Source organism: Fusarium venenatum (genome assembly GCF_020744135.1).
Source record: "Fusarium venenatum strain MPI-CAGE-CH-0201 chromosome Unknown EDB82scaffold_2, whole genome shotgun sequence".
Lineage (NCBI taxonomy): Eukaryota > Fungi > Ascomycota > Sordariomycetes > Hypocreales > Nectriaceae > Fusarium > Fusarium venenatum.
The window spans coordinates 4,465,896-4,492,069 of NW_027072130.1; the positions used below are offsets into that span (position 1 = coordinate 4,465,896).

At 46.7% G+C, this 26,174-nt stretch overlaps 15 protein-coding genes across 15 annotated transcripts; 8 read left to right on the forward strand and 7 right to left on the reverse strand.

Moving 5' to 3' along the window:
- Positions 1–203: 203 nt before the first annotated feature.
- Positions 204–1,126, forward strand: EDB82DRAFT_524156 (uncharacterized protein; the record flags this gene model as incomplete). Its single annotated transcript, XM_065609123.1, has 3 exons — positions 204–358; positions 410–747; positions 849–1,126. The coding sequence occupies 3 exons, from the start codon at positions 204–206 to the stop codon at positions 1,124–1,126; spliced, it is 771 nt and encodes a 256-aa protein (XP_065464755.1).
- Positions 1,127–1,137: 11 nt separating this feature from the next.
- On the reverse strand, positions 1,138–2,102 carry EDB82DRAFT_166817 (thioredoxin-like protein). Its single transcript, XM_025734531.2, has 4 exons — positions 2,032–2,102; positions 1,924–1,981; positions 1,765–1,869; positions 1,138–1,709 (listed from the first exon to the last, which is right to left on the reverse strand). Exons 2-4 carry the CDS (start codon positions 1,941–1,943, stop codon positions 1,517–1,519), a joined length of 318 nt encoding a protein of 105 aa, XP_025585328.1. The 5' UTR covers positions 1,944–1,981; positions 2,032–2,102; the 3' UTR covers positions 1,138–1,516.
- Positions 2,103–3,269: 1,167 nt separating this feature from the next.
- Positions 3,270–3,644, forward strand: EDB82DRAFT_474855 (uncharacterized protein; the record flags this gene model as incomplete). The annotated part of the gene is made up of 2 exons (XM_025734533.1): positions 3,270–3,355; positions 3,416–3,644. 2 exons carry the CDS (start codon positions 3,270–3,272, stop codon positions 3,642–3,644), a joined length of 315 nt encoding a protein of 104 aa, XP_025585329.1.
- Positions 3,645–4,192: 548 nt separating this feature from the next.
- On the forward strand, positions 4,193–5,381 carry EDB82DRAFT_498394 (uncharacterized protein). Its single transcript, XM_025734534.2, has one exon. It carries the CDS (start codon positions 4,345–4,347, stop codon positions 5,344–5,346), a length of 1,002 nt encoding a protein of 333 aa, XP_025585330.1. The 5' UTR covers positions 4,193–4,344; the 3' UTR covers positions 5,347–5,381.
- Positions 5,382–6,471, reverse strand: EDB82DRAFT_498396 (uncharacterized protein). Its single transcript, XM_065608575.1, has 2 exons — positions 6,286–6,471; positions 5,382–6,228 (listed from the first exon to the last, which is right to left on the reverse strand). The coding sequence occupies exons 1-2, from the start codon at positions 6,287–6,289 to the stop codon at positions 5,456–5,458; spliced, it is 777 nt and encodes a 258-aa protein (XP_065464756.1). The 5' UTR covers positions 6,290–6,471; the 3' UTR covers positions 5,382–5,455.
- Positions 6,472–7,556: 1,085 nt separating this feature from the next.
- Positions 7,557–8,964, forward strand: EDB82DRAFT_460784 (pectin lyase fold/virulence factor). Its single transcript, XM_025734537.2, has 3 exons — positions 7,557–7,919; positions 7,965–8,057; positions 8,110–8,964. The coding sequence occupies exons 1-3, from the start codon at positions 7,624–7,626 to the stop codon at positions 8,918–8,920; spliced, it is 1,200 nt and encodes a 399-aa protein (XP_025585333.1). The 5' UTR covers positions 7,557–7,623; the 3' UTR covers positions 8,921–8,964.
- Positions 8,965–9,221: 257 nt separating this feature from the next.
- On the reverse strand, positions 9,222–10,268 carry EDB82DRAFT_555196 (kinase-like domain-containing protein; the record flags this gene model as incomplete). The annotated part of the gene is made up of 3 exons (XM_025734538.2): positions 9,222–9,456; positions 9,506–10,181; positions 10,232–10,268. The coding sequence occupies 3 exons, from the start codon at positions 10,266–10,268 to the stop codon at positions 9,234–9,236; spliced, it is 936 nt and encodes a 311-aa protein (XP_025585334.2). The 3' UTR covers positions 9,222–9,233.
- Positions 10,269–11,483: 1,215 nt separating this feature from the next.
- EDB82DRAFT_418758 (Aldehyde/histidinol dehydrogenase) lies at positions 11,484–12,466 on the reverse strand (the record flags this gene model as incomplete). The annotated part of the gene is made up of 3 exons (XM_025734539.2): positions 11,484–11,822; positions 11,888–12,190; positions 12,245–12,466. Coding segments are annotated over 3 exons (864 nt in total), but the record flags the coding sequence as incomplete, so codon positions are not given.
- A 670-nt stretch (positions 12,467–13,136) lies between these two features.
- EDB82DRAFT_429097 (RmlC-like cupin domain-containing protein) lies at positions 13,137–14,288 on the reverse strand (the record flags this gene model as incomplete). The annotated part of the gene is made up of 3 exons (XM_025734540.1): positions 13,137–13,441; positions 13,495–13,944; positions 14,000–14,288. 3 exons carry the CDS (start codon positions 14,286–14,288, stop codon positions 13,137–13,139), a joined length of 1,044 nt encoding a protein of 347 aa, XP_025585336.1.
- Positions 14,289–14,584: 296 nt separating this feature from the next.
- EDB82DRAFT_555199 (uncharacterized protein) lies at positions 14,585–16,216 on the forward strand (the record flags this gene model as incomplete). Its single annotated transcript, XM_065609649.1, has 5 exons — positions 14,585–14,620; positions 14,717–14,887; positions 14,947–15,458; positions 15,522–15,681; positions 15,728–16,216. 5 exons carry the CDS (start codon positions 14,585–14,587, stop codon positions 16,214–16,216), a joined length of 1,368 nt encoding a protein of 455 aa, XP_065464757.1.
- A 281-nt stretch (positions 16,217–16,497) lies between these two features.
- EDB82DRAFT_566599 (uncharacterized protein) lies at positions 16,498–17,829 on the reverse strand. The gene is made up of 4 exons (XM_065609831.1): positions 17,418–17,829; positions 17,205–17,341; positions 16,776–17,145; positions 16,498–16,719 (listed from the first exon to the last, which is right to left on the reverse strand). The coding sequence occupies exons 1-4, from the start codon at positions 17,692–17,694 to the stop codon at positions 16,613–16,615; spliced, it is 891 nt and encodes a 296-aa protein (XP_065464758.1). The 5' UTR covers positions 17,695–17,829; the 3' UTR covers positions 16,498–16,612.
- A 182-nt stretch (positions 17,830–18,011) lies between these two features.
- EDB82DRAFT_167038 (uncharacterized protein) lies at positions 18,012–18,436 on the forward strand. The gene is made up of 2 exons (XM_065607101.1): positions 18,012–18,197; positions 18,259–18,436. The coding sequence occupies exons 1-2, from the start codon at positions 18,081–18,083 to the stop codon at positions 18,361–18,363; spliced, it is 222 nt and encodes a 73-aa protein (XP_065464759.1). The 5' UTR covers positions 18,012–18,080; the 3' UTR covers positions 18,364–18,436.
- A 44-nt stretch (positions 18,437–18,480) lies between these two features.
- Positions 18,481–20,869, forward strand: EDB82DRAFT_524167 (fungal-specific transcription factor domain-containing protein; the record flags this gene model as incomplete). The annotated part of the gene is made up of 7 exons (XM_065609124.1): positions 18,481–18,739; positions 18,813–18,937; positions 18,998–19,319; positions 19,380–19,572; positions 19,673–19,813; positions 19,862–20,346; positions 20,403–20,869. 7 exons carry the CDS (start codon positions 18,481–18,483, stop codon positions 20,867–20,869), a joined length of 1,992 nt encoding a protein of 663 aa, XP_065464760.1.
- A 1,399-nt stretch (positions 20,870–22,268) lies between these two features.
- Positions 22,269–24,079, forward strand: EDB82DRAFT_498420 (carotenoid oxygenase). The gene is made up of 5 exons (XM_065608576.1): positions 22,269–22,514; positions 22,571–22,694; positions 22,758–23,134; positions 23,186–23,323; positions 23,416–24,079. The coding sequence occupies exons 1-5, from the start codon at positions 22,308–22,310 to the stop codon at positions 24,070–24,072; spliced, it is 1,503 nt and encodes a 500-aa protein (XP_065464761.1). The 5' UTR covers positions 22,269–22,307; the 3' UTR covers positions 24,073–24,079.
- A 118-nt stretch (positions 24,080–24,197) lies between these two features.
- On the reverse strand, positions 24,198–25,959 carry EDB82DRAFT_545338 (major facilitator superfamily domain-containing protein; the record flags this gene model as incomplete). Its single annotated transcript, XM_025734546.1, has 6 exons — positions 24,198–24,788; positions 24,852–25,110; positions 25,165–25,324; positions 25,383–25,563; positions 25,623–25,708; positions 25,776–25,959. 6 exons carry the CDS (start codon positions 25,957–25,959, stop codon positions 24,198–24,200), a joined length of 1,461 nt encoding a protein of 486 aa, XP_025585341.1.
- Positions 25,960–26,174: the final 215 nt, after the last annotated feature.

Below are 26,174 nucleotides of genomic sequence, written 5' to 3' on the forward strand. Positions count from 1 at the left end.
CTCGTTTCTGCTCTCGCCGTTTGTGCGTGTTTCGATCGACCAGCCGACCCTCGCGGCGCGGTTCCTTACTGTTGTCCCTGGACGGTAGTTCTTTTTTGGCTCGTCTTTCACCAATTATCGATATGTCTCATATCACCTTTAATATTACCACCTTGATCTGCACCTTCGAGATCCGCCGATCAGCTTAGGAGGCTGCCTCAAGCATGTCGAAACTTGCCAGTCCAGCCAGCATCTGTCTCAACGATCCTTCCAGTCAAACACAAAACGATCAACGCCAATTCATTGAGAACGCAGCTGAAGACTGTCTGGATGTGCAGATAGAGCTGTTTGATCATGTGGAGAAGCACTTAAAAAGATTGTGAGTTATTCCCTTCCAATTCGGCGAAATTCTCACTAACAGATATGGTAGACCATGGGCTAGCTTACCTGATGAGATCCAAAATGTCTTGAGTACCAAGATTGTTTCGCCAAAACATCGCTTTGTCGTTGACAAGTCTCGAATCGAGGGTTTCCATGAAGCCCCAGGTCCCTCTCTTCACTCCGCCCAATTCTTTCTTTACCCAAGGAGCCTAACAGACACCAGCAAGCAACAGACAGTACCATTTATAACTGCCAGTTGCTCATTATTTCAGGCTTCGAATAAAATGGTTTCCTTGCTGACAACCAACCAAAGCTCTACCAAGGGCAAGGCTTCAAGCTTCCTGTCGTCTGATGCTGCCAATAACACGCCCTGCATTGATCGGGAACGTGATCTTTGAAATAGGAGATACTCAATGAGACCCAGGAACAAGGTCTATTTTGCTTTCGATCATGAAGACGAGGGCAGTGATAATAGAGACGCCCAGTAGCTCTCCGTCTTCAAGCCAATGAATATGCGCAAGCCCCAGCCGATGTGTTACCATCAAACATCGCACGCCGAAGCACTCGTCTTGCCAATACTACTTCCGACAAAGCAACTGCCAAGAGAAAGGCAGTCGTCCCTCCTTCCCCAGGCCTCCCTGAGATATCCAAGAAGCTGCGCTTAAGTCAAGCAGAGTCTGATGATGGGTCCGTTTACGATGCCATTGACGATGAACCAGCGGTCCTCGATGATACTGAGCTACTGGACCCCGTCGATGATGAATAACCGAAGGCTATTACTGGCAGAGCCATCTTCCAAGTTGCGTACTGCGTACCGATAATAGGTGGGTTTTAATCAACACTGATGCTTGCCGCTTTTAAAACGACACACAGGCTCTTAAGACCATATTACTCAGACGACGCCACGATTTTCTCGAAGGGAAAAGTTCCTATGGCACTGATAAGACCATGTTTGATACAAGACTTTCTCAACAATAGATCGTAGCTTTCCGACAGGGAAACGGTTTTGCCGACAGTCTGAACGAGAGATCGCCCGAGTTTTACTTTTTTGAGAAGTTCTTTTCGTATATAACGTAAATTGTTTCAAAGCAACTACAGTTGAAGCGTTCTTGTGTATTAATTGATGACGTGACTCATTGGTTGAAGACTCCTTTCTCTACAGACCAGTTTCCAGGAATTGGATGAGGTCCTCCTTCTGATCGCTTTGTAGGTCATTGATCTTCTCGCCATTCTTGTACATTTGGAAAGTGGCAGGCTTTGAGACTCCAAGCTCCTCCGCTAGACCCTTGAGATCATCAATGTCGACCTTGAGGAATCGAAAGTCTTTGAACTTGTCCAACTCGTTTGCACTGGTAATAATTAGTAACAAAGATAAACGCTGAAGGAAGTGACAAGAGAACTTACTGGGCAAATGTGGGAGCAATGTTCTTTGACTCAGCGGCATGAGTAGAGTAGAAATCGACAACGACGACCGAGTAGTTCTTGAGTGTGTCTTGGAACTCGTCCTTACTATCTTCGCGTTAAAATCGGGATGGTGACCTGGGTCATCACGAGGAAACTTACGTTCGGATGTTGTGCACCATCTTGTCTGAATCGGGGAGTGATGTGTCGGTGATTGTGTCTGTACCGAGTTAGCGGGAAGTTGGTGTGCAGGATGATCTGTTCTTGTACCTACAGTGGTTTTGTATATGTAGTTTTTGTTTATGGTTGAAAGTAGAAGCTTGGAATAAGTGTTGATGTTGTGTTGACAAAGGAACTTTATGGTGACGTTGTTGATTGTTTAGTTGTTTCTGGCTGACATCATCATTCCGTCATGGGTCTAGAGCACTGAATCTCAACAAACTCTCTCCGCATTTGCGCAACGCCGAAGTCACCGAATAACCACAAGCCGATAGTAATCCGTTGTCTCAAAGCTTGAATTGTACAAACGCCTTTAGATATTACACTTCATACATCAAGCGCAAGGCGGCCCGCAGTTAGCTCTCCTCCTCCAATTGGCTCTAAATAATCACCACGGCCCAACTCAAATGAAGCGACAACAACAGGTCATACAGCCCTTTTAACTTACAAGAAGGCTTTAATTGACAAATATTTAGAATTAAGACTCGCAGTGTGTGTTTGTATTGATAATTGATATCAAGAGTCTCATCTGTATCTCATCGTCGATCTTTGTCTTGTGAGTTTGGCCTGACAACTTCCCAATCCAAGATAATTGTACAGCCTTCATATATTCAGGGTCTATGTGAGCTGTTTGGCACTTGCATATATCCTGATTATTACTTATTTCACCTCATGTTTCTTTGGTTAATGATTCTCATCTGAGGTCGGTTTGCCATTGACACTAAACTACCTGTGATTAACTCCCTGAGTTGGTACGATGGCGCGCTTGTGTGATTCAGTTACATTATCAAGTGGCACATCTCCAAGTTGTCTCTGAATCAGAAATGGCATCCTCGATTGAACGTGGCTGTCGTGACTGTTTTACCGCTTATCGGTGAGATGAGTTGGCTTTTTGGGATGATACACTGCCAACCAAGCTGCCAGTCTTGTACACAGTAGCACAACAGCCAATCGCCTTGACCGATAGGCATGTCGAAGCCAGTTATATCAACATATGGCCGCATTAGCAATATAGATCGCCCATCTGTTTCAACCTCCTTCTCATTGTCCTCTGGATTTCAACACCAAGAATGTGAATATGCAAGCTGAGTAATCACTGAAGACCCTGCTCAATCGCAACACGTCAATTAGTTCCGTTGATCCGCTCGCATCATTGATACCAAGGTGGGGATGCACTCTCACCCCCGCTCGGTATATAAAGCTGGTTACCCCTCTTAGCTACCGATGGTGTTGCTCAGCATTACAGTACACACTCAAATCTCATTTCTATCTCATATCTCATCGTCAAAATGGCTCAAGTCCTGGTTGTCTACCCTTCTGGTCCTTCGTTTGACATGGACTACTACCTGAAGACACACATGCCTCTTGTCGCATCGTAAGTCGCAACCAATCTACCAAATGTCCAACCTAGCACAATGGCTAAAATACTCTACAGCAAGTGGGGTCCTTTGGGCCTCAAGAACTACAAGATCCTGAACTTCGTGGAGGGTGCTCCTTACCAAGTTCAAGCTACACTTGAATGGGAGAGTGTCGAGGTCTTTGACAAGGCTGCTGCGAACGAGGTTGCCAAGGAGATCTTTGGGGACATCAAGAACTTTTACCAGGGAGAGCCATTGCTTCTCAAGGGTCCTGTTGTTGCTCATGAAAGCGTTTCGTCTTCGTAAGAACATACACTAATCATGTGGTGAAATTAATACATCGAATCTGACTCATGATAGCCATTCAAAACTTTGAGGCTTGTCTGGTGATTTATTTCATCTGCACGAATGCGGCGGGCATCTTTGTGTTGGTCCCTATAGATACCAGTTCCTGATCGCTTTCGTATCGGAGCTCTGTAACAAAATAAAAACGTAGATTTACTCACCTTTCATGAAAACTCATGCGCCCAATATGTTGTGCTTCTTGACGCATGCGGCCATCCGGTGTCAGCAGCACCATTGTACAACCTAAACAAGCGCTTCTGAGACAGCAAACCCCTCAGTGAGAGTTGGATATCGTGATTGTGGCATTCTCATACGTCCCACTAGATGGCAAAGTGATACGACATATCAGCGATACGTGGAGAGTCGCCCGATATGACTGGAAAGAATATCGTATCTAAATGGCCTGGATTTTGACGTGAAAGAAGAAAAGCTAAGATCATGATATGATGTCAATGAGGAGACTTCATCGTTATCACGCCTTATCGTCTCTTATCGGGCCGTTGACAGTCAGAATCTAAACCATATTCGGTAAAGTAGGTCTTGTCACCAAACCCGATTGCGTCAATTTGTGTGACGCAACAACTTTGTTGGTGGATAACAAAACGACGACTTTCATCTTCCAACCTGGTAGTTTCAACATCAAAAATATCACACGACAAGAATGGCTTCAGCGACAAAAGCTCCAGAGCTCGAGCTCACTCAATTCCTCAAGACTGTGCTCCCACAAGACGACAGATCTTCACTGCGCGAGTCGGTCATTCCACAGCTACTTGACGCTGTTTCCACCATTGGCGACGAACTCAGAAGATCATATGATGTCTCCATTGTGGGCACCGAAAATGCCTTTGGGGATGAGCAGTTGAACGTTGATGTTTTGGCGGAGAACATTATTCGGGATAGGTGTGCTAAGTCCCCTGCTATTAAAACTGCCAGCAGTGAGGAGGATCCTGTTGAGAAACCGGCTCGTGAAGGAGAAACGGTGCAGCCCATCAGCGACGGCGAACAATACACTATAGGGTTCGACCCTCTGGATGGTAGCTCGATTATTGGCCCGAACTGGTCTGTTGGTAGCATCATTGGAATCTGGGACGGAGTCACTGCTATTGAGCAACCAACAGAGAAGCAAATCGCATCTATTCTGGGAGTCTTTGGCCCACGAACCCTGGCAATCGTCGCCTTACGAGTCCCTGGATCAGAACCTGTGTGCTTCGAAGTCAGCCTCAACAACTCCCATAAGTTCACCGTGGCCCGTCCTGAGCTTCGCTTTGCCGAACCTCCATTTAAAACACGTTACTTTGCCCCCGCCAATCTGCGAGCTGCCGCAGAGAACGACAAGTACATGAGCCTGGTCACCAAGTTCATCAACGACAAGTATACACTACGATACTCTGGTGGTCTTATACCTGACGTCTACCACGCCCTTGTCAAAGGTCACGGCGTGTACGTCTCACCCGTGACGTCCGTGAGCAAGGCCAAGCTGCGGAAGTACTACGAGTTGTTACCTGTGGCGCTCGTTATTGAGTGTGCTGGAGGTCAAGCTATCGACCCTGCGACTGGATCAAGAATATTCGATATCACTCTGAAGGGTTGTGATGACAGGGCTGGTCTGGTGTGTGGAACTTCAGAGGAGGTTGAGGTAGTTAAGAAGGCATTGTTGGATTAGAGTAGAAAATAAGACAAAAAGCGAATCATTTCAGTGTGATCCTAAGTAAAAAACAATACGTTGTCATGAATACCGCCCGCACTCTTTGTGAACTGTGACTTGTGGTTACTCACGCCTTCCCACCTGCAAGATGTGGGAAGTTCGGGCATGCCACCTTGACGCCATTCACATCTTCCTCCATCGGCTGCCAAATAGCATGATAAGCACTAGTCCTATCCATCAGAACTTCTGCTTCCAGTGCATCCGGGAAGACATCCGCCAATGACTTCTTCGAAGCCACAACCGCAATTGCCTTGAGAAGATCATCATCGTCAGACCCTTCTGGCCCAGGAAATGACATTTGAACGCCAATCATCTTATCTTCCGGTCGATGCAGTAGCCAGAATGACCCAGCTCCTCTCTTCTCAGCTGCATCTCTCAGAACAGGATACAGCTGCGTCATAATATTTCCCACGCCTACATGGTGGTACGTCCAGCGCTGCCAGCGGCCGATGTGATGTTCATCAACAGGAGTGAAGTTGTGAGCACCAATGACTTTCCAAGTCCAGGCTTCGACTGATTTGAACAGGGGCTGTTTCCAATACGGGGTCTGCGGCTCACCAACTTTAAACTCGTTGGTGGTCCAATCTTCAAACCTCTTTGCGTTATCCAAGGTGTCAAAGAGGTATGCTCCTCCGGTGAGCATGTTGCCATTGATCGGATGGTATTTTGTGGGCAAATATTTGATATACATGCCTGGACGCTTGCCCATGACCTGAGAGCCGGCATACTGGCTGTGCCAAACGTCATGAAGCCCGACACGTTCGGTTATCAGGATCTCAGCAGTGAAGGCCGCCTCGGCTTCAATCTCACCGTCCTCGTAGTTCAGAACTTGGTTATTGGCTGCCTCCCCTGTCCGCGTTAGCTAGTAGATCAGATGAGGGGTAAACGCTAACTCACCCATGGTGATTTCTGCGTGAAGCACAAGTCTTACTTCTGCTCTGTTATCTTGGTTTGAAGTTAAGAGAAAGAAAATTCCAGTATTTTCAGCTCTTATGCTGATTCAGTGATGCTCAAGGTAGGTCCACTTGTCAGATCACCGTGACGTGGCCGTGCTTATGAGAATGAGGAGAAATTGTTCAGCTGATGGCTCTTACATAAGGCTGCTACAAGTGCTGAGTGGCATTAACCTCCGTTCACTGACGGCAATTTATTATAAGCCTTCCTCAATTAGGATGAAGCCACTCTGACACGGCAATTTACAATCAACTTAAAGATTCTGAGCTTTCTATATGTTCGGGACTGAGCCGCTGTACTCATTCATACATACGCTCAATCGACGATTCGTCATGATGAGCCACAAAAAACGGTAAAGGTATGAGAGAGAAATAAGATCGCTACCACTGAATGATTATGTCTCATCTCCATTTAAAGCATCTCGTCGCGAGCGTAAAGCTTCGACCATCACGTAAACTCAGTATACCAAGCAACAGTGATAATGTGCTTAGCTATTCCTATTAAAGACATCACTTCTGTCAAGTCTTGAACATGTTACCTATATATCTTGCACTAAGCTACCAGATTCCTTACCTGGAAAGATTACAGTTCTCGAAGCTACGTGGAATATTTACGACGATCCAGTTGTCAAAATGTCTGAACCCGTAACGCACCAACATCACATACCTCTCCGCCATATCACAGATCCAGCTAAGGTTCAAGAGGTGCTCGAGAAGATTTATGGAGCTGGTAATTTTGAGGCTACTTGGAGTGAAGGGGCTATAGATGTTATGGCAGAGCAGGAGAAGCCCCAGAATCTCCTAGGAAAGCTTCAAGAGGAAGGATGTTGAAGGCAAAGCCGTCCTACAGCGAGACCTGCTGTAGTATCAAATTGTTTGCCGATGATTTTATAGATCTGGAAAAGTTCTGGGGAATACGAGAATAGTCAGTCAGGCTCCTAGGCTACTCCTGAGCTAACAGCCTCACCGCTTCGGCGTATTGTCGCCCGAAAGGTTGAATTAAGCAAGCCTGAAATTTAAAGTATCCCTTCATGAAACAGGATCCCCCAATCATTAATTATGCCCCCACAGATATTTCGGACGCTACATGATCCCCGGAGACACCACCACCTGAAAAGGATGGATCATTCTGGCCTGATTGGTGGAAACATCGTATTTATACGGAATGTAACCTCCTCGTCCGATTTTGTAAATTAGATACATACCTCGTGAATTCATTATAAGAGATGTCACAGCTCCCGTGTGATTGATAGCTCATCCAAGCAATAGCTATTCTGTAAATATGGTGCTAATCAAACTCACTCCGGCTATCCTTCTGGCTTTCCTGGCTGGCGCCAATGCCAAAGATATCTTTGTGTCTCCAACAGGAAGCGGCTCTGGCACCCTTGCGTCGCCATACGGATCTATCCAGTCTGCTATTGATGCTGCCAAAGCTGGTGACATCATTTACCTTCGTCAAGGTACCTATGCGCCATCTAAGAACATTCAGGTCAAGACGAGCGGTGCCAAGGGTAGCCCCATCGTCGTGAAGCCTTACCAGAATGAAAAAGTCATCGTTGATGGAGAGAACATGCCTGGGTAAGTTACCTCGACGCAAAGAGACTCATGTCTAACAGATCACAGCACACCAAAGGCCCTCGATGAGTCGCTCCCCAATGCTGAACGAGGCGTGTTCCACATTCAGAACGCCGAATGGTGGTCTTTCTACAACCTAGAGTATGTCTCTCTACTGGAGAACTCTGAAGAATCATTCACTTACATATGGCAGAATTATCAACGGCCCCTACGGCATATATGCTCGCGATGCTTCAAACAACTACTACGAAGGTCTCTCTACCCATGACAATTACGAGACTGGCTTCCAGCTGGAAGGTGCATCGTCCAACAACGTAGTTGTCAACCTGGACTCTTACCGTAACCGCGATCCGCGAAAGAACGGTGAGAGCGCAGATGGCTTCGCCTGCAAGGAGGGCAAAGGCGAAGGTAACGTTCTCCGAAATGCGCGTCTCTGGGACAACGTCGACGACGGTTTAGATCTGTACATGTTCGGATCTCCTATTACTCTGGACGAGGTGTACGCTTGGGGTAACGGCTTCAATCGCTGGGGCTTTAGCAGCTTTGAAGGTGATGGAAATGGATTCAAGCTGGGCATCACAAACAACCCTCCTGCCAACCACATCGTCAAGAACTGCATTGCCTTCCAGAATGCCCAGAAGGGATTCATCGACAACGGCAACCCGGGTTCTTTGACCTTTGAGCGCAACACTGCATGGAAGAACGGAAACACCGGCTTCCATCTCCGCAGCTCTTCGTCCAAGGCGACCAAGAATATCGCCGTTAACAACACGGGCAAACAGGTTGACCTCAACAGCAAGGTCTCTGCATCAGGAAACTCGTGGGATTCGAGTGACACCTGGAACGACGCTGCTTTCAAGAGCACGGATGCGTCTACGCTGAAGGGAGCTCGTGGGTCTGATGGACGTGTGAAGCCTAGTGATTTCTTGGTTCCTGCTTCTGGTGCTGCCATTGGTGCCACCACCAAGGCAAAGGTCCAAAAGATTCGAAGGTTCGCATACTAAGTTCGGTCTGTGGATTAAAACACTTCATAAAGGTTATTGCGTCCTGTCATTTTCTCATTGCACGCTCATTCAATATATGCACATACAATCGCAGCTAAAACAATGAATTGACTCCTTCATATGCTTTACAAAAACTAACCGCATCCGTCGTACTCATTCCATCGTGTTATAACTTTATATAATCCCTTGGGTTCTGTTTTGCAGTACCGTTTAGGTCCATTACCATCCGCATGAGTTGGGTTTATTCTTCTTGGTTACGTCCACTAGATCGCGCACATGTTAGCGAACTCTTTCGAGCTCAATGGAAAAACACTCACAGGATCTCGTCAAAGTAGGGGTGGTTCAAAGCTGCCTTGGCTGAAATACGAGTAACGGGGTCGCAGATGAGCAAGTAGTCGAGCAGCTCAAGGCCTTGCTCGTTCAAGTTGGGGCACAGAGGGGTGGAAAAGTCACGCTGCCACTTGGGGAAAGAGGGCTTGAAGTCGGGATAGGCAGTGACACCGGGCCATGCGTCTTCGTCGGGTGTTCCGAGGGTTCTAGTGAAATTAGTATCCGCGGTGGTGGATCATAGGAACATGAGCTTACCGGAAGATTTTGAAAATCTCGTCAATCTCAGAATCGCCAGGGAACAGAGGTTTTCGGGAGCACATTTCAGCGAAAATGGTACCAACAGACCACATATCAACACCGGTGGAATACTGTCGTCCACCAAGCAAAACCTCGGGAGCTCGGTACCACAGAGTGACAACCTCGTGAGTATAGCTTCTCAAGGGAACACCGAAAGCTCTGGCCAGACCAAAATCAGCCAACTTGAGGTTTCCATCCTTGTCAATAAGCAAGTTCTGGGGCTTCAAGTCGCGATGCAATATCCGACGCGAGTGGCAATACTTAATACCCTGGCACAGATCAAGCATGAATTTTTCGACAACCTTATCGCTCATTCCTAGGTTGCGAATGGTGGTGGCGGTTCCAGTGGGCAGGGGCTTCCCGCGACCTCCGTCGGTGACAGGCAGGGAGTCCATGTACTTTTTGAGATCCAGGTCGAGAAATTCCATAACGAGGTAAAGCTTGTGTCCGTCTGCATGGACGATGTTAAGGAGACTGACGACATTTGCATGGTTAAGCTCCCTCAGGACGGAAATTTCGCGGATGGCGGTGCTAGGGACACCCTCGTCTTCGGTCTCGAGACGGATCTTTTTGAGGGCGACGATGCGACCGCTGTGACCCAAGTCACGGGCTTTATAGACAACACCATAAGTACCTGGCAATTGAGTTAGTGGGTGATGGTGAATGAGATGAGTTGAGACAAACCCTCTCCGACTTTTTCTATTCTCTGATAGTTATCCATGTTGGGTGGAGACGGTTAAGATGAGGCGAGGCGGAGTGAATGAGGATGAAACGAAACGTTATCGGAGAGGCATAAAGTTTGGGGTAGATGTTCTAAGCAAATGATATGATGATACTGAGTGTTGTTTTGGATAGATGTCGGTCGGTAAGGCTGGTTGTTGTTGTCTGTCGTCTTTGTTTGTTCTGTTTGTTTCGTGGCCCGTTGCATGAAAATGAAAAATCGAGATGCATTGACGGATCATTTCTCTCCCGGCACGCGTCGCGCTTTCCAGTAACCTTTTCAGTTGCGGGGACAACCCAGCCACTAAAACAGGCCCTGTCGCGACACTGCACAGCGCTGTAATGCATGCTATAAAGTATGACTTTACTGCGTGATCTATAGTGTATTAAGAAATATATTACTTATTTCCTGTCTTTCCTTAATGCGGAAACAATATTGAATGGATAGATGACTGTCTGTTTATTTATTAGTCTGTTATTGTTTTGATGACCCAACCCAAGCTAACTCATGCTTGGCCCATGCTCTTGCTGACTTGTCCTTTTATGAGTGGCGATGAGTGAAATCTCACTCACTCTCATCTCATCTCATCTCATCTCATTCAGCTTCATTCGCAACAACAGATATTCTGCACTTATTTAATCGTAAAATATACAAAGTATGCTTCACCTTAATTATTCTCAGTATGTTTCGTTTGAGCTCACTTTATATTACTTTCTCTTCATATAAAAGCTATATAATGCTCATAGATGACCTGATTGTCTCATTCCTTATTGCTTACTCAGGTGGTATACCAGTGACGGTTATCATTGCCCAAGTTCATCACGTCTCCTAAAGTCTATAATCTCGCCCAAATCTCTCGCCTTATTCTGTAGGTTCTCAATAAATATCATACCACTATAAAGACCACCTCTAACACAAAAGTACCTATAAGCTAACTCTACGATTCTTAATGGATGTAGGCAGCGCTTCTTCGCACAATAGTTTTGCTCCATATCCAAATAGGGATCACAAGCAAATAATCCAGCCAAAGAAGGCCAGACATAATAGCAAACTGTTTAAACACACCCATAGACTGCATCCAGGGAACTGAAGCATATGAAACAGCAAACGCCAGGCAGTTCTTCATAACATTGACCAGAACTCCGATATCTCCAGCTCGTGACGGCATACTGTGCACGGAGTAGACAGAAGCGAAAAATAAGATCTCCAGGAAATAAGGCAAAGCATGCTTACATTCAAAGTTGCGCCAATGATCGCAGACTCAGCAGCTTGGGCCACGTCACCGTCCTTGAGAACAATGGAACAGTTTTTCCCACCTAGCTCTAGCAGCACTGGCTTCAGAGCCTGGTCAGCTTGTTGAGCAATAGCACGCCCAACTTGAGTTGAGCCTGTAAAGTTAACTTTTCGAACAGCAGGATCTTGGATAAGGCATCCGACAATATTAGGGGCATCTTCTGGTCGGTGGAGGACCAAGTTAACAACTCCCCGAGGGAAGCCAGCCTGTCCAAACAACTCGGCGATAAAGTAGTGAGTGCGAGGACTCAACTCAGAACCCTTTCATCACATTTGTTTAGCTTGAGAACTAAAATGGCAATTGAGGCAGGGAATGGAGGGCTTACTTTGAGAATAACCGTGTTTCCCATAGCCAATGGTGCGATTACTGCTCGAAACCCGAGGAACAGAGGAGCATTCCATGGAGCAATACCCAAGACGACGCCGAGAGGGCGAGTGAAGACTAAACCGTAAGATCCTTTCGCCTTGGTGGAGGGGATTGTGCCACTCAAGGCCCTTGAAGTCACTAGATAGGCACACTCTTCAATATGTCTGATACTGTCTGCGATGTTAATCGAGGCCCATTCATCTGCGCAGTGAATTTCTGCCTTAATGATGCCCCTGACTTCGTCTTGACGATCACGCAGCTTCTGTGGTTTCTAAGTTAGCTGAAAACTACCTCGAAGTAATCTTTTAACATTTACCTCTGCCAGCCGGAGGAGCAGATCGCGCCTGTAAGTTACTGGCGTTTCTGACCATTCGAGGAAGCTTCTGCTACAGCTCGCCACAGCCTCTTCGCAGTCAGGAATACCTGCTCCTTGAAAGTAACCGTTTTCGATAGGCTGATGCTTCTGGGTGTCGTATGTCCTTAGGACCGGAGTACCGTCAATGAATAGCGGGACATGCGTATGTATCTGCCCATTCTGTCCATTGGGGTCGGATGGCACGTTCGTCATCGTAGTTCTTCTGGGGAGTGAACTTGTGGGAACAAAGCAAAATTTTAGAGCGATTGACTTGTTCGATCAAATCGAGTGTCAATTCGTCAAGCTAGTTTATTTAAAAAAAAGTGCTGTTGCAATACGAGTTTGAAGTTCTGTCGAGTTGACATCAAATTAGAATGATACGGCTTTAGGGGAAGCGTCGGGATTTCCGCCAGCTTCCCTGTACCATCGATTCTAGCACCCGAGTCAGAAAAAGGCGGGGCGAGGAAGTGACCCAGGCGTCCATTCGGCAGCGCGTTGGCTTTAAGTGACGACAGGCTCTTATGCAGAAGACTTGGTTGATAGTACAAATCACGTCAGGAGATTGGAAAGATGTCAGTTGGAAGCAAAGTAACCTTCAGTTTAACCAGATATCATAAAAATCGCAGTCGATTCGAAAACTTCCGCCCTTGACACAAGGTTCTGTTTTTGAACATTATCTGAATACGAAGAATAAATGCAAACGGTCTGGTTAAGCGGAGCTCAGAACGCTCGGCCGTTATTCTACGAGACACTACTAGAACAATCTGTCATATGTTTGTTTTATTGGTAGTAAGCAGTTAAGCCCAGTCTCGGCAGCATGTAACTCATCGACGTACGCGGTTTGACGTCGTCCTCACTCCGATACATAAGTCTCAACGTTAACTCCGTCCACCCTGTAAAAGCCCAAAGCCCTAAGCATAGGCTTATCGTCAAATCTGTACAGATATACCTTACTCTCTGTTCCTGCATAGTGTTGATACTTGTGCCAAGTCGGAATGCAAAACGTATCACCCTGCTTCCACTTCAGGATAGAGTCTCCAACCTTGGTAGAGCCAGAACCCTCGATAACGTGATAGACTGCAGAGCTAGTCTCTTGGATCTCGGGGGAGCTTGCGCCAGGCAACAACCTCTCAGCAGAGGCTCCGATAATTCTACCAACTAGAGGAGTACTATCAGTAAGCTAAATTCTTTCCGGCATGGAATAAACCTACTCTCAGCTCCATCTTTCTTGAGGTATGGTCTGGAAACCCAATCATCGGAACTGGCATCCAATGCAGACTGCATTCTGTCCCATGGGTAGACGATTTCTGATTCTTCAAAGCCCTCGGCTGGGTATCGTGGAGAAGCATAGTGCTCCACAAAGTGTACAGGAAAGTGGATGAAGCTGGGAAGGTCAAGCCCATCTAGCCAGATGACGGGTTGATCATCTCCGCCTTCCTCATCAGAACCTTTCTTGCCGTGGTCATGCCAGTTCCATGTAGGAGTGACAATGACGTCGCGAGGCCGCATCGGAACTCTCTTTCCGTGGACTGCAGTAAAGCCACCAGTTCCTTCAATAATAAACCTACAGGCGAAAGCTGTGTGTCTGTGAGCGGGTGCCGTTTCTTTGGACTGCACTAGCTGAAGACCAGCGTACAGGGTGTCCGTGGTATAAGGCGCCTCTGAGACTACATGTTAGCAACGCCAGTCACGAAACAGAGAGAGGAAGCACGGTACCTCTAGCGGGATTACCCAGCATAAGAACACGACGCTCGGCTTGTTTCTCTGTGATCAGCTGTCCTGCTTTAACGAGGAAAGGCCTGATGTTATCATAAGACCAAACATGAGGGATAGTCTGTGGATTGGGTGCAGGTGGGTTCAGTCTCTGCATCTGGGCCCAAAGAGGAGTTGTATGGGTAGCCCGAAGGGCTGCAACAAGCTCGTCAGAGTTCTGAATCGCTTTAGCTACAGAATCATCATATTCGACTGAGGAACTTTCGCTTGAGATAGTACTGGCAGAAAACATTTTGTATATAGTCAAAAGCGATCTCGGATAAGTTTGGGTTGTTGTTGCTCTACTTCGGCTTAGGTTTTCCATCTCTACCAGAGTCGATCGAAAAAGCGCTAAGAGTTTTGTTATTTAAAACAAAACTTCATTGTGCTTCGGGTGTGGACTGGATGGCCCGGGGCAGTGTCGGGAAGCATTCCCGATGCCATCAAGTACTTGCTTAATAAAGATCATATGGCGGCAAATGTGAAACTGACCGATAAAATGCAATTGGCAATTGAACCGTATTGAGGTACGCAACACAGTCACACACAATGAGATTGATAAGTGGAGTCAACAAAACTCAGCCGGTACTTCGCTCATCAAAATACACTTTGCCAGTCCGCAACTGATGTTGTTCATAGACTGCCGGCTATCCGTCACGTTCCATAGCTCTTCTCGAGAAGCTGCATCAATCAGATCAACATGTAGATGAGGAACAACGAAGCCAGAAGGCTCAAACTAAACTCCGCATCTTGGTAGTTGGTGCAGGTCTTGGAGGCTTAGCCACAGCGGTCGCCCTCGCCCGTCAAGGCAACGAGGTCGTTGTTTTAGAGCAAGCATCAGTGCTGGGAGAGGTGTGTTTCATTCTTGGCGTTTGCTTCTAAGAGCAATAAACTAACGGGCCTCTGTTCAGGTTGGTGCCGGCATACAGATCCCTCCAAACTCAGCCCGACTGCTTCTGAGATGGGGCATTGGTCCTTACCTCGACGAATACGCCATCAAGCCGGAGAGTATGACCTTTCGGAGATGGGAGAATGGCGAAGCTATTGGATACACGAAACTGGGTGCCGATTTTGAAAAGACATATGGATCATCTTACTTCGTCATTCATCGCGCTGACTTACACCGTGCTCTTCACCGCATGGCCATTGATCTTGGAATCACCGTTGTTACTGGGAGTAAAGTCACCGAATACAACGAGGCAGTGCCATCAGCCACAACGTTTGATGGACGCGAATACACCGCTGATCTCATCGTCGCGGCGGATGGTGTTAAGTCCTGTGCGCGTGCAGTTGTACTTGGTGGTCAGGACCTACCACCCCAAAAGACTGGCTTCGCTGCCTATCGTGCTACTGTCGACACTGAGGTCATGAAGGCTGACAAGGATACATCGTGGCTACTGAGGAGACCAGGTATCAATATCTGGTATGTGATCAATGAGTGCACCTTTGCCCTGACGATGTGACTAATTTACGTCATCACTCTCAGGATTGGAGAAGACCGTCACGTCATGACTTACAGTATTGCCGGTGGTAACTCATTTAACATGGTTCTCTCCCACGTTGACCATTCGTCACCAAGTACATGGAACGCCGAAAACGCCCTGCAAGACATGCGAGACTCATTCCACAACTGGGATCCCAAGTCAGTTATCTCTTCTCCAGTTCATTAACGCTAACTAATAGTTGTTACAGATTAGTAAAGTGATCAACATGATTGAGCACACTATCAAATGGCCTCTGATGAGCGGTCCTCGACTACAGACCTGGGTATCGAAGAGTCAAAAGCTCTTAATTCTTGGTGATGCTGCTCATGCAATGGTTCCTTACATGTCCCAGGGAGCTGCAATGGCTGTTGAAGATGGTGCGGCTCTAGCTGCTGCAATTTCAAAGGTCAAGCATATCGAAGAGATCCCAGATGCATTGCGTGTGTTCCAAGATGAGAGAATGGGGCGAAGCTATGGCATGCAAGCTGCCAGCCTGGTCAATGGTAGATTATGGCACTTCCCAGATGGCCCACTCCAACAGGCTAGGGACCAGGGAATGAGGGCTGAAGTAGAGGGAAAGCCTTTCGTCGAGAGTACAAACCAGTGGAGTGACCCGATCACTCAGCTTTGGGCATATGGGTATGATGCAGAGAAGGCTATCGGGGAACGTTTGAGGACCGAAAAGGCTTACTTGTAACGGACTAAACAGCCGCACTTTACTTTATTGTATTTGTTACATCATACTCCAATTCTATATTAGTAACCATTATCGCGTCGAGAAAAAGACCAACCAAAACCTAACAATAATGAATGCGTTGGTATACCAAGTATTGACATGACTCAAATGAACGACTTTTGGATACCATGTGCAGTCTAATTCGTTCAACGCCTCAAATTGGACCTTCTAGCTGTAGGAAGCAAGCCTTATCAGCAACATAGCAATTTCAAACATCATGTCTATTTTCAGCATTCGTTCGCGTAGATTTAGTAACAATGGGAAATCTAGTAGATATGTTATGACAGGAGCGCTTTATATTCTTTGACAATAATAAGCCCGCTTCTCATAAACCAGTCTAAAGGCTCCTTTCCCTATCTACTCAAACTCTACACCATTCTTCAAAGTTCCAATCTCAGTAATCTTGACTTTCATATCTGTTCCTGGAATGAGATACTTAGGAGGCTTCAATCCAGCACCGACTCCTATAGTTTTCACGTCAGATGCCTCACAATTTAACAGTAATTACAGGGAGACTCACCTCCTGGAGTTCCCGTCATGATCACACTTCCTTTCTGGAGGGTAGTACCGGAGGATAGATGTGCAATCAGATAGGGAACGGAAAATACCAAATCATCAAGCCCTGCGTCCTGTCGGAGTTCTTTGTCGATGACTGTCTTCAGATTGAGCTTCTCTGGAGAGGGAATTAAATTGCTCGACACAAGTGCTGGACCCAGTGGAGCGAATGTATCAAATCCTTTGGAGAAACCCCATTGTGGGACGCCACCGGCAAGATTTGGGTCTCTCTGCCATTTGCGAGACGAAATATCATTTCCTGCTGTGTAAGCTGCAACGTAGTTGAGAGCTTCGCTCTCTTTGACGTTCTTGGCATCCTTTCCAATGATCACAACCTAAGCGTATTAGTGAGATGGCAAAAACATAATTTCTAGTTTGTCGCAGTTCAACATACCAATTCACCCTCGTAGTCTGCTTGGTCGTCTTGGGCGAGTTTCGGTATAACTACGTTGGTACCGTGGTCGGCTATCGTTGTCGATGGCTTGAAGAAGATGGATGGAAATGGCGGAATCTTGCGCTGAGCCTCGAGGACTAATTGAGCAATTTCTGGTCAGTGCATCTTGAACGGCTATTGTTGTTTCAGGGAACAGATCAAAGTAAGACCTACTATGGGTTGCATAATTAAGCCCGACGCATCTTATGATGGGTACGTCGGTAAATTCCAAGGGTCCAAGAAGAGTCTTGACGGTCACAACCTCGTCGGTGACGCGTGTAGCTCCTGTTATATCGTAGATGTCGTCACCTTCAATCACTCGAGCTTTGAGGCCATCCTTTTCCGTCGTATCACCAAGGTCGAAATCTGGGGCAGGGAGGATGGGCTCACCCCGTAAATTGCGTCCATCGGTAGAGACGAAACGAACCAATCGCTGCCAGGCCACCTTCATTGTGATTCCGTATCGTTTGTGTGCGTAACTTCTACGAAGCTCACACGCTCAGCGGGCGGCTTGACTAAGGATTTATTAAACATGCTGTATGGCTTCATCCAGTGGCTGCCGCTTTCCCATGGTTTCTTTCCCGATGGTTCCCCGGGCTGGCCAACTAGAATGACCCTGGCAAAGTTAAAAGAATACGCTGTGCATCTGGTTGGTGGGCTGAACCATTGGTGACACGCTTGACCAGGCCTTTTGCGGAACAGTGGATGAGTAACCCTGGTCTCGGCAGTGAAGGTGGGGAACGTCCAAGAGGACTTGAATGCGTACAAGAACCGGCTCTTCCAACGTTGCCCCGACTAATTGTCAACCCATACTCAACACAACACAACACATTTGCCATGGAATCTGGTCAAGAGTCCCCACCCAGATCTAGCAAGGACAATGTCAATCAGCCTGTACCTAAGAGGCGTCGAATCGCGTTGGCGTGTTCGGCATGCAGAATCCGCAAATCAAGGGTACGTACACGCTCCGACTCGGTTGACTTGGTTGCAGTTGTGAGTAACAGGAAAACCACAGTGCAATGGAGGGCGCCCAAAATGCGACGCATGCGACAAACTTGGATTTGAATGTACGTACGAGCAGCAGGAGACGTCTGCCAACCTTCTAATACCCAAGGAGTAAGATACTTCCAGACTCCCAGTTTACCTACCCTAAACCGCAGGAAACTTGGGATATTAGCCTACCTACTGATCGCCGTCTTTTCTTAGTTTATTCGCTACATTAGAGCATAAGGTGAAAATGCTGGAGGCCAGTTTAGAAACCCACAATAACAGACTCAATCACCTAGAAAAGGCACAACCAAAGCCCTTGGCCTTGTACGACAAACCTCTAGCTGCTGACTCACTTCAACCAGAAAATGGAGTATCGGATGATGGTATAACTATTGATGACGATGTTGTTATAAATATTGAGGGCATCAAAGAAAGCTCCACCGGTCAAAGCATGACGGATGGCATGGCAGTGTCATTCGTTGATGAGCAAGATTGTGGCTTTTTCGGTAAGTACATCGAAAATCCGATTGCATGTTGACACGGCACAGCGGTATCTAATTCTTTATTGTGCTTCCATAGGCCCATCATCAAACATTGCTTTTATGCGGCATATTTTACGAGCAGTAGACAAAAGAAAGCAGTTGATCAATGACCAATCACCCGTTACCTCAGTATCAGAGCACAGTACCTATGAGGGTGGTCTTGTGAGCAGCTAGAACAAGCAGAACACAGCTCCGCTGGGAGGCTCAGACGACATTTCCAAGGCAGATGCCAACCGTCTGCCCCCTGACCACGAAATGCAGAGGCTCATCAATGCATATTTTACAAACACGGGGATTCTGTTCCCGTACATCCATGAGCAAGAGTTTCTCGATACATACCATCAGTTTCGAGCAAGTAGCTTCCGAAGTAATGTTAGTCGGACCTGGTTAGGCTTACTCAACATGATTTTGGCCATGGCTACTTGCACATCGTGTTGGGAGGATACCGGAAGCGAATCTCATTTCGAGCAATCTGATGTCTTTTATCGCCGAGCTCAAGAGTTGTGCCAGGCGCAAATGCTTAGAGGTACCACGCTTGAGATAGGTGGGTTCTTGTCTTGGATTGTTGAGATATCTTGAGCACCGCATGGCTAATTAGAGCCAGTCCAATATCTTCTTTTGACGAGTCAGTATCTGCAGGGAACGCATAGATCTGTCCAAACTTGGACTATACACGGTCTCGCTGTCAAAGCTGCCATGTCCATTGGGCTTCATTCGCGGGACATCGTATCAAAATTTAACCCAGTTCAGCAGGAGATCAGGAAGCGGACATGGTTTGGGTGTATCTTACTTGATAGGTTTGTATAATTGCCAAAGTACTTACCAGTCCGATTGGTTCATAGCCTGGGATTGGCAAGGTAGACATGCTGTCGAGCCGAAGCTAATGAATCTCGTTAGGAGCCTAAGCTTGACTTTTGGACGTCCATGTGCCATCCCAGAAGACTATATCCGTCTAGACCTACCCCACCATCTCCTTCTGTACACTTCGGTCTCTGAACAAGTTCAATACCTCAGCACTGAGTTTTACAATGCTTCAATGTAATATCTATCATGGCCATGGATGTTTTCAAGTACTGACCATTGCAGATTGCTCTATAGGATTATAGGGAAGGTTATAACAGCTCTTTATGGAAACAATCTTGGGTGTGACGAACAAGCATCAGACACTATTACTATGACGGCTATCATCCAGTTTGAGCAGGAGCTGTCAGACTGGCAGGATAAGTTACCCCAGCAACTACGCCCCTGTAGTGCCGACGAGCTGGCACATCGTACGGATACAGAGGCACAAGATACTACGGTCGAACGCTTTCGGGTCATCTTGACACTGAGATATCTCAATACCCAGCTTCTCCTTCACCGTCCAACATTCATTCGATCGCTGAGTGCCTTTCATAAAGGATCAAAGATACCAAACCGCAACTCAGGGTCTGTAAACAGCATGCAAGCTAGCTTTGACAGAGCTTTTATCCAGGTCGCAAAAAATATCCTAGATATCATACACACCGCATTGATGAGACCAGATCATGGGCGCCATCTTATTGGCGCTTGGTGGTTTACTCTTTACTACAGTTAGTTGCCTTTGTTTCTTCCACAATAGTCGATGGGATCACTTGACAGATTATAGCATTCAGTGCGGCTCTGGCAGTGTTCGGAGGTTTGCTGGTTAACCAGGACCTTGTAGACGAGTCAGACGTCGAGAATCGACATGACCGGGCTAAGAGGTCTTTGAACCAGGGATACGAGTCGCTGTTACAGCTCAGCAACCATAACCCGATCGTCTTGCGTTGTGTAAGATTCTTACAACAGCTTGTTAGAATAGTCAACACTTGGGGTACGTCTCGTCCTTTTCGTTATATGGCCAACGATCTCAATCTCTATGAAACAGAACCGAAGCCTTCCCACAGCCTCAGGCCTCAGAGTCAATATTTGGAGCCACACTCTGCTGAAAACATTGACTGTTTTGATCTTGATACAGACCTGATCTCTACTATGCCCTCATGGGATACTTCTGATCTTGGGTTTAGAGACGAACTTGAGTTAGGTCAGTTCTTCGCCAGTGACATTCAGAAATGGTTTGAACGGGTTCAATAGGTTTCAACCGCTATAAATAACCCAAGAGCTAGCCTAGAAAACAATGGCATGTTAGATTCTGGATATACAGGCAGTACAGGCTCATAAGATGTGTCTGCTTGGGCCGAGTCATGAAAGACTACACCAGCATCGGGTTTAGTTGTCTCGACACGGGGGAGTAGATTTTCCTACTACTGCAATCTTCTATTCTCCTGGAACAATCCGCGCAGAACAGGAATAGAACTTCTATGGACGCGGTTTATGTTAATTTATTGAGCCTTCCATGTTTACTATGGTATTTTCAATCACTTCCTTATAGTTTGTTCATCAAAGTCAAGAACATGCCTCCTATCTACAGTCCATACCGTCGTCTTGTGTGGCGTCTTAGCGCTTTCGCCACATGTGCATCATGACGACCAAGACCTTTATCTCGCTCCATGCCGACACAGCTTCGGATTTGATATCCGTCCTCTTGATCAGCATATCTTAACGACTCTTATTAGGAGTCATGCGGCAGTATGCAATAGTCTTCTGTGTGGTTAGACCAGTGTCAACCAAGTTCTGCAGTGGAGGTTGGTGAGTGTAAGGCGACAACCGTTCAAGTTCTTTGAGCTCCTTGTCTGATGTAATCGACAGCGCAATGTACTTTATTAGCAGGAGTCGGTGCCGCTTATGAAGATTTGTTGAGGCCCGATGTAAAATCTGCACAACAAGCTTCAGGGTCTCCTTGTTCCTTTACAGACTGTTGTTCTCTAAGGTCCTGATGTAGGCTATCCGCATTACAAAATTTTCGCGGAAGGTCTGTGATAAAGGCAAAACTGGCAGGGTTGCGGCGTCTGATGTGAGGATAGCGTGAGCCAGGTGCTGTCGTAGTTTGGCCAATGACTCTTGGATCGAGACTTCGGGGCGGCGATATCCTGTACAAAGAAAGATGATAAATAAACCACAGTCATGCCTGTTTAACTGCTGATGACACTTATAATGATTAGTCTGATGTCACAACTCGGATACTGATGCACTACAGGGACAACAACAACCTGAGGCATGAGAGCCTGGTTTTTCGGGGCACTGAGGACCTTCGGGAGACCCGTTGGAACCGCTTATGCCATGGTATGAACACTGCTGCGAAGCGGGTCATACACCCCGAGAGCGTTCTTAGATGAAAAGTAGACACTGTTCTCTGAATCGCGTCCAATTAATGAACTACTTGACTTTCTATCAACTTAGACTTTGTCAACAGTGGATGTGCTTTGTCAGCGGAACTTGGCCTAATAGACGAAAACCCGAGTCTCACCACAAATTGTCTAAAGAGGCGGGGGAACATCGGGACCATAGCCGATCTTTCAGTGGTCTGATTGAGATTCTAATACTTAACTAGGCTAAGCTCATCCAATTGCCCATACCTATGAAACGACATCTACCACCAAGACTCATATCATCCCCAAGCGCTAAACTCAACATGGCTGGCCACTACCGCGGTATCTCTACCAACCCGAGCAATGTGTTCTCCAATGACCCTCAATTTTCGGGTTTCATGAAGCCTTGTCGCTTCGAAGGAGAAATCAACTTCCTAGAAGTCGAAGGTAACATACCTGAAGAGCTCGATGGGACCTTTTATAGGGTAATGCCTGATCCGCAGTTTCCCCCTTTCGTCGACAACGATCCTGTAAGAATATTCGTTGGACAATTGCATGATATAGACTAGACTTAATATATGCTTAGTGGTTCAATGGTGATGGCAATATCAGCGCTTTCCGGTTTACCAATGGGAACGTTCACTTCCAGCAACGATATGTTCGTACTGAAAAGTTCCTACGAGAAAGGGAGGCAAAACGAGCTCTCGGTGGTACGTCTGCGAGCTGAGATTGACAGGAGTAATTTGCGATACTAACTTTAACTTGACGAATAGGCAAGTATCGAAATAAATACACCGACGCAGTCGAATTCAAGGTCCGTACTACAGCAAACACCAACATCTTCTACTTCAACAAAGTTCTTTTGGCCATGAAAGAGGATGCGCCACCATTCGCAATGGATCCTATCACACTAGAGACGTTTGGGTTGCATGACTTTAATGGGCAATTGCCTAGTCTTACCTTTACTGCTCATCCGAAACTTGATCCTAAAACTGGAGAGCTAGTTTGCTTCGGCTACGAAGCCAAGGGTGATGGCACACCAGACATTTGTTACTATTCTATCGACCCTGACGGCACTTTCAACCAGACTGTGTGGCTGGTTTCACCTGTTGTCGGAATGATTCACGATTTCGCTGTCACGGAGAATTGGGTAAGTCATCACATGCAAAGCTACATGCCTTTCCGTGACTAACAACCATAGGTACTCTTTCCGATAATTCCTCAGATCTGTGATATCGATCGACTTAAGGAAGGTGGAGAACATTGGCAATGGGATCCGAATTGCCCTTTTTATATAGGGCTCTTGCCAAGACGAGGGGCAAAGGGGTCAGATGTCAAGGTAAGTAAATGTTTCTCCTTGGTCGACCATCACCTCACATGCAGGCCGTTGGTGTCTAGAATTGCTTCAGTGCTGATGCGTTCTTTTTACAGTGGTTCAAGGCACCGAATGCTTTTCCTGGTCATACAACGAATGCGTACGAACTCCCTGACGGCGATATCGTATTTGATCTTCCTCTCACCGATAAAAATGTTTTCTTCTGGTGGCCCGATCGGGATGGAAACGCCCCCGAGCCTCATGACATCCATGCCAAATACGTGCGATTCACTTTGGACCCCACCACATCAGACCTTGATCTCCCAGCTCACGAGATTATCTCCGAATGCGACATGGAATTCCCGAGGATAGACGACCGAGTCTCCATGCGGCCTCATGGCCACAGTTTCTTTGACATGATGGATCCCAAGCTTGGAACGGACTTTGCTATTATTGCTCCCGTGTTAGGCGGTGGTCACCCTTTGTATAACTCCCTGGGTCATCTCAATCACCAAACTGGAAAGTTGGAAGTGTACTTTCCAGGTAAAACACATATGGTACAAGAACCTATCTTTGTACCTCGATCAGACGATGCGCCTGAGGGTGATGGCTTCGTTATTGTTTTGATTAACAACTACTTTACCATGTCAAGCGAGCTGCACATAGTTGACACTTGTGACTTTTCCACTGTACGGGTAGTAGTTAAACTGAATATTAGGCTGAGGGCAGGACTCCATGGGAACTGGGTAGATGGAAAAGAGTTGTCTAGATGATTTAAGATATTAAAATAATAAAATGATAAAATGTCTAGAGACATCGAAGGAAGATCAATATGACATCTTAGGCAGACAACAATTTGATAGGTATCTGGAGCTGACAGCTTTCTCAGATCCGGATCTCAAGTGGTGTACCTCCAGTGAGGATGGTCGTCGCCCAAGTTCATAGCATCTGGACCCTGAAGTCTATGATCCCTCTCGCCCCGATCTCTCTTCTTATTTTCCCTGATAGCAAGGAAATAGAAGAGAGTACAGCTGATCCCGCATACCCATACCATAGCAAGGCTAACGCCCAAGCCAGTCCAGTACTGTGGAGCTTCCTGGGTCAAAAATACATTTGAGGCCACAATGCCTCCAATATTACCAAATCCGATTTGTACAGCGGATGAAATCGATCGCTTGTAGTGGCCGCTCATGGTATTAGATAGCCAGCCGAGAAGGACGGGCTGCGTGATGTAGCCTCCAGTAACAAGCAAAAACAAGGAGAAGTACCGAGCAACAGTAGGCACGTTTTGCTGCTGAAGAAGGAGAATGTAACCAACGGTAGTCACCAAAACTCCAATCATGGTAAAGCTATATCGGTGACGGAGTTTATCGGCAAGGAATGCTGCAGTCAAGCATCCAATTGCTGCGACAAGGTAGACCGGAATTGTCAGAAGTTGAGCGCGCTCGGCAACGTATCCCATCTCTCTGAGGATAGTCGGGATAAAGAACTAAAAGAATCAAGCGTAAGCTATTGCTCCATTATCATGTCAGGCGAATGTGGCTTTGCTTACCGATCCAACATAGCCGTTGTTGACAATACCAAAGTATGCGAGTGTACCAAGGTAAATCTTCCAATCAGACAGTATTCTCTTCCAGGCTGCTTTGTTTAGATGGTCCATCTTAGCATCACCAGAGTCCACAACTAATCGTACGACAAGTCTGCCTCTTTCTTCCTCGTTAAGAAAGCTGGCTGTTTCAGGCCAGTCAGGGATCCACCATTTCGCAACAACACCAACGACGATAGTGAGGAGACCCTCAAGGATGAAGATCCTGTTCTCAACGTATTAGTAGATATAAATGTGCTTACGTGCGTTCGTGACATACCATCGCCAGGTCTCAAGTCCTCCAACATCGTGCATCTTGGCAATGGCAAATGCCAAAAGGCCAGAGAAAGCACCTGCTAGAATACTGGCACTAAAGAAGATGGACATTCGCCACTGAACCTCATAGCGCTTATAGTACATGCTGATCAAGTAAATGCAGCCTTATCAAGGTATTAACTGACTGTCACTGTCTATAGACTGGGTTCAGAGAAGACATACCTGGAACGATACCGGCTTCGAAGAACCCCAGCAAAACTCTACAAGCGATGAGCCCCTCCACATTATGGACGAGACCCATACCGACAGTTGAGATTCCCCAAAGCGTTGTAATAGAAGCAAGCCAAAGGGATGGAGAAATCTTTTTGATGATGATATTGGATGGGACCTCGAAAATAATGTACTGGTGGCGAACAGCGTCAGTTAAGCTTCTCTCGTGGTACTCCCATAACATTTTCATACCGGAATAAAGAAGACAAACAGAGCCATGTTGTAATCATTTCCAGTCATGTTGAGGGTCTCGGTCATTCCCTGGATCTTTGCATTGCCTGGTAATATGAGCCGCTCTGTCAACCCATTTGTTCTTATCAAAGGCATCTCCAAGAGTCTACATACCAATATTGGTCCTGTCCATAAAAGAGAGGAAGTAAATGACCATGAGAGGAGGAAGCAAATGAAGGTCCAATTTCCGCAGTAGCTGTTTGGTAGCCACAGAGTCCTCGGTGGGTTGCTCGATGGCAGACTCAGCGCCCTTCAATGAGGCATGCTCGGTTGTGGTCTTCTCGGTGAGATCAGCCATGATTGATGAAAGAGTAAAAGATTAGCTGATTTTGATCTTCCTCGTAGCCACGGAATGATCTCGAGAAAAAGGTAGTGGGAGCTGGCTACTTATGTTGAAAACCGCCTTGGCAACTAGTTGCACATTGGCAACCTGTTTAGTTTCTTTTCCATGTTGTGGGCACGTTTGTTTGTGGCTGAACGAAAGGAGTCCAGCCCATCTGTAGCCATAATGAC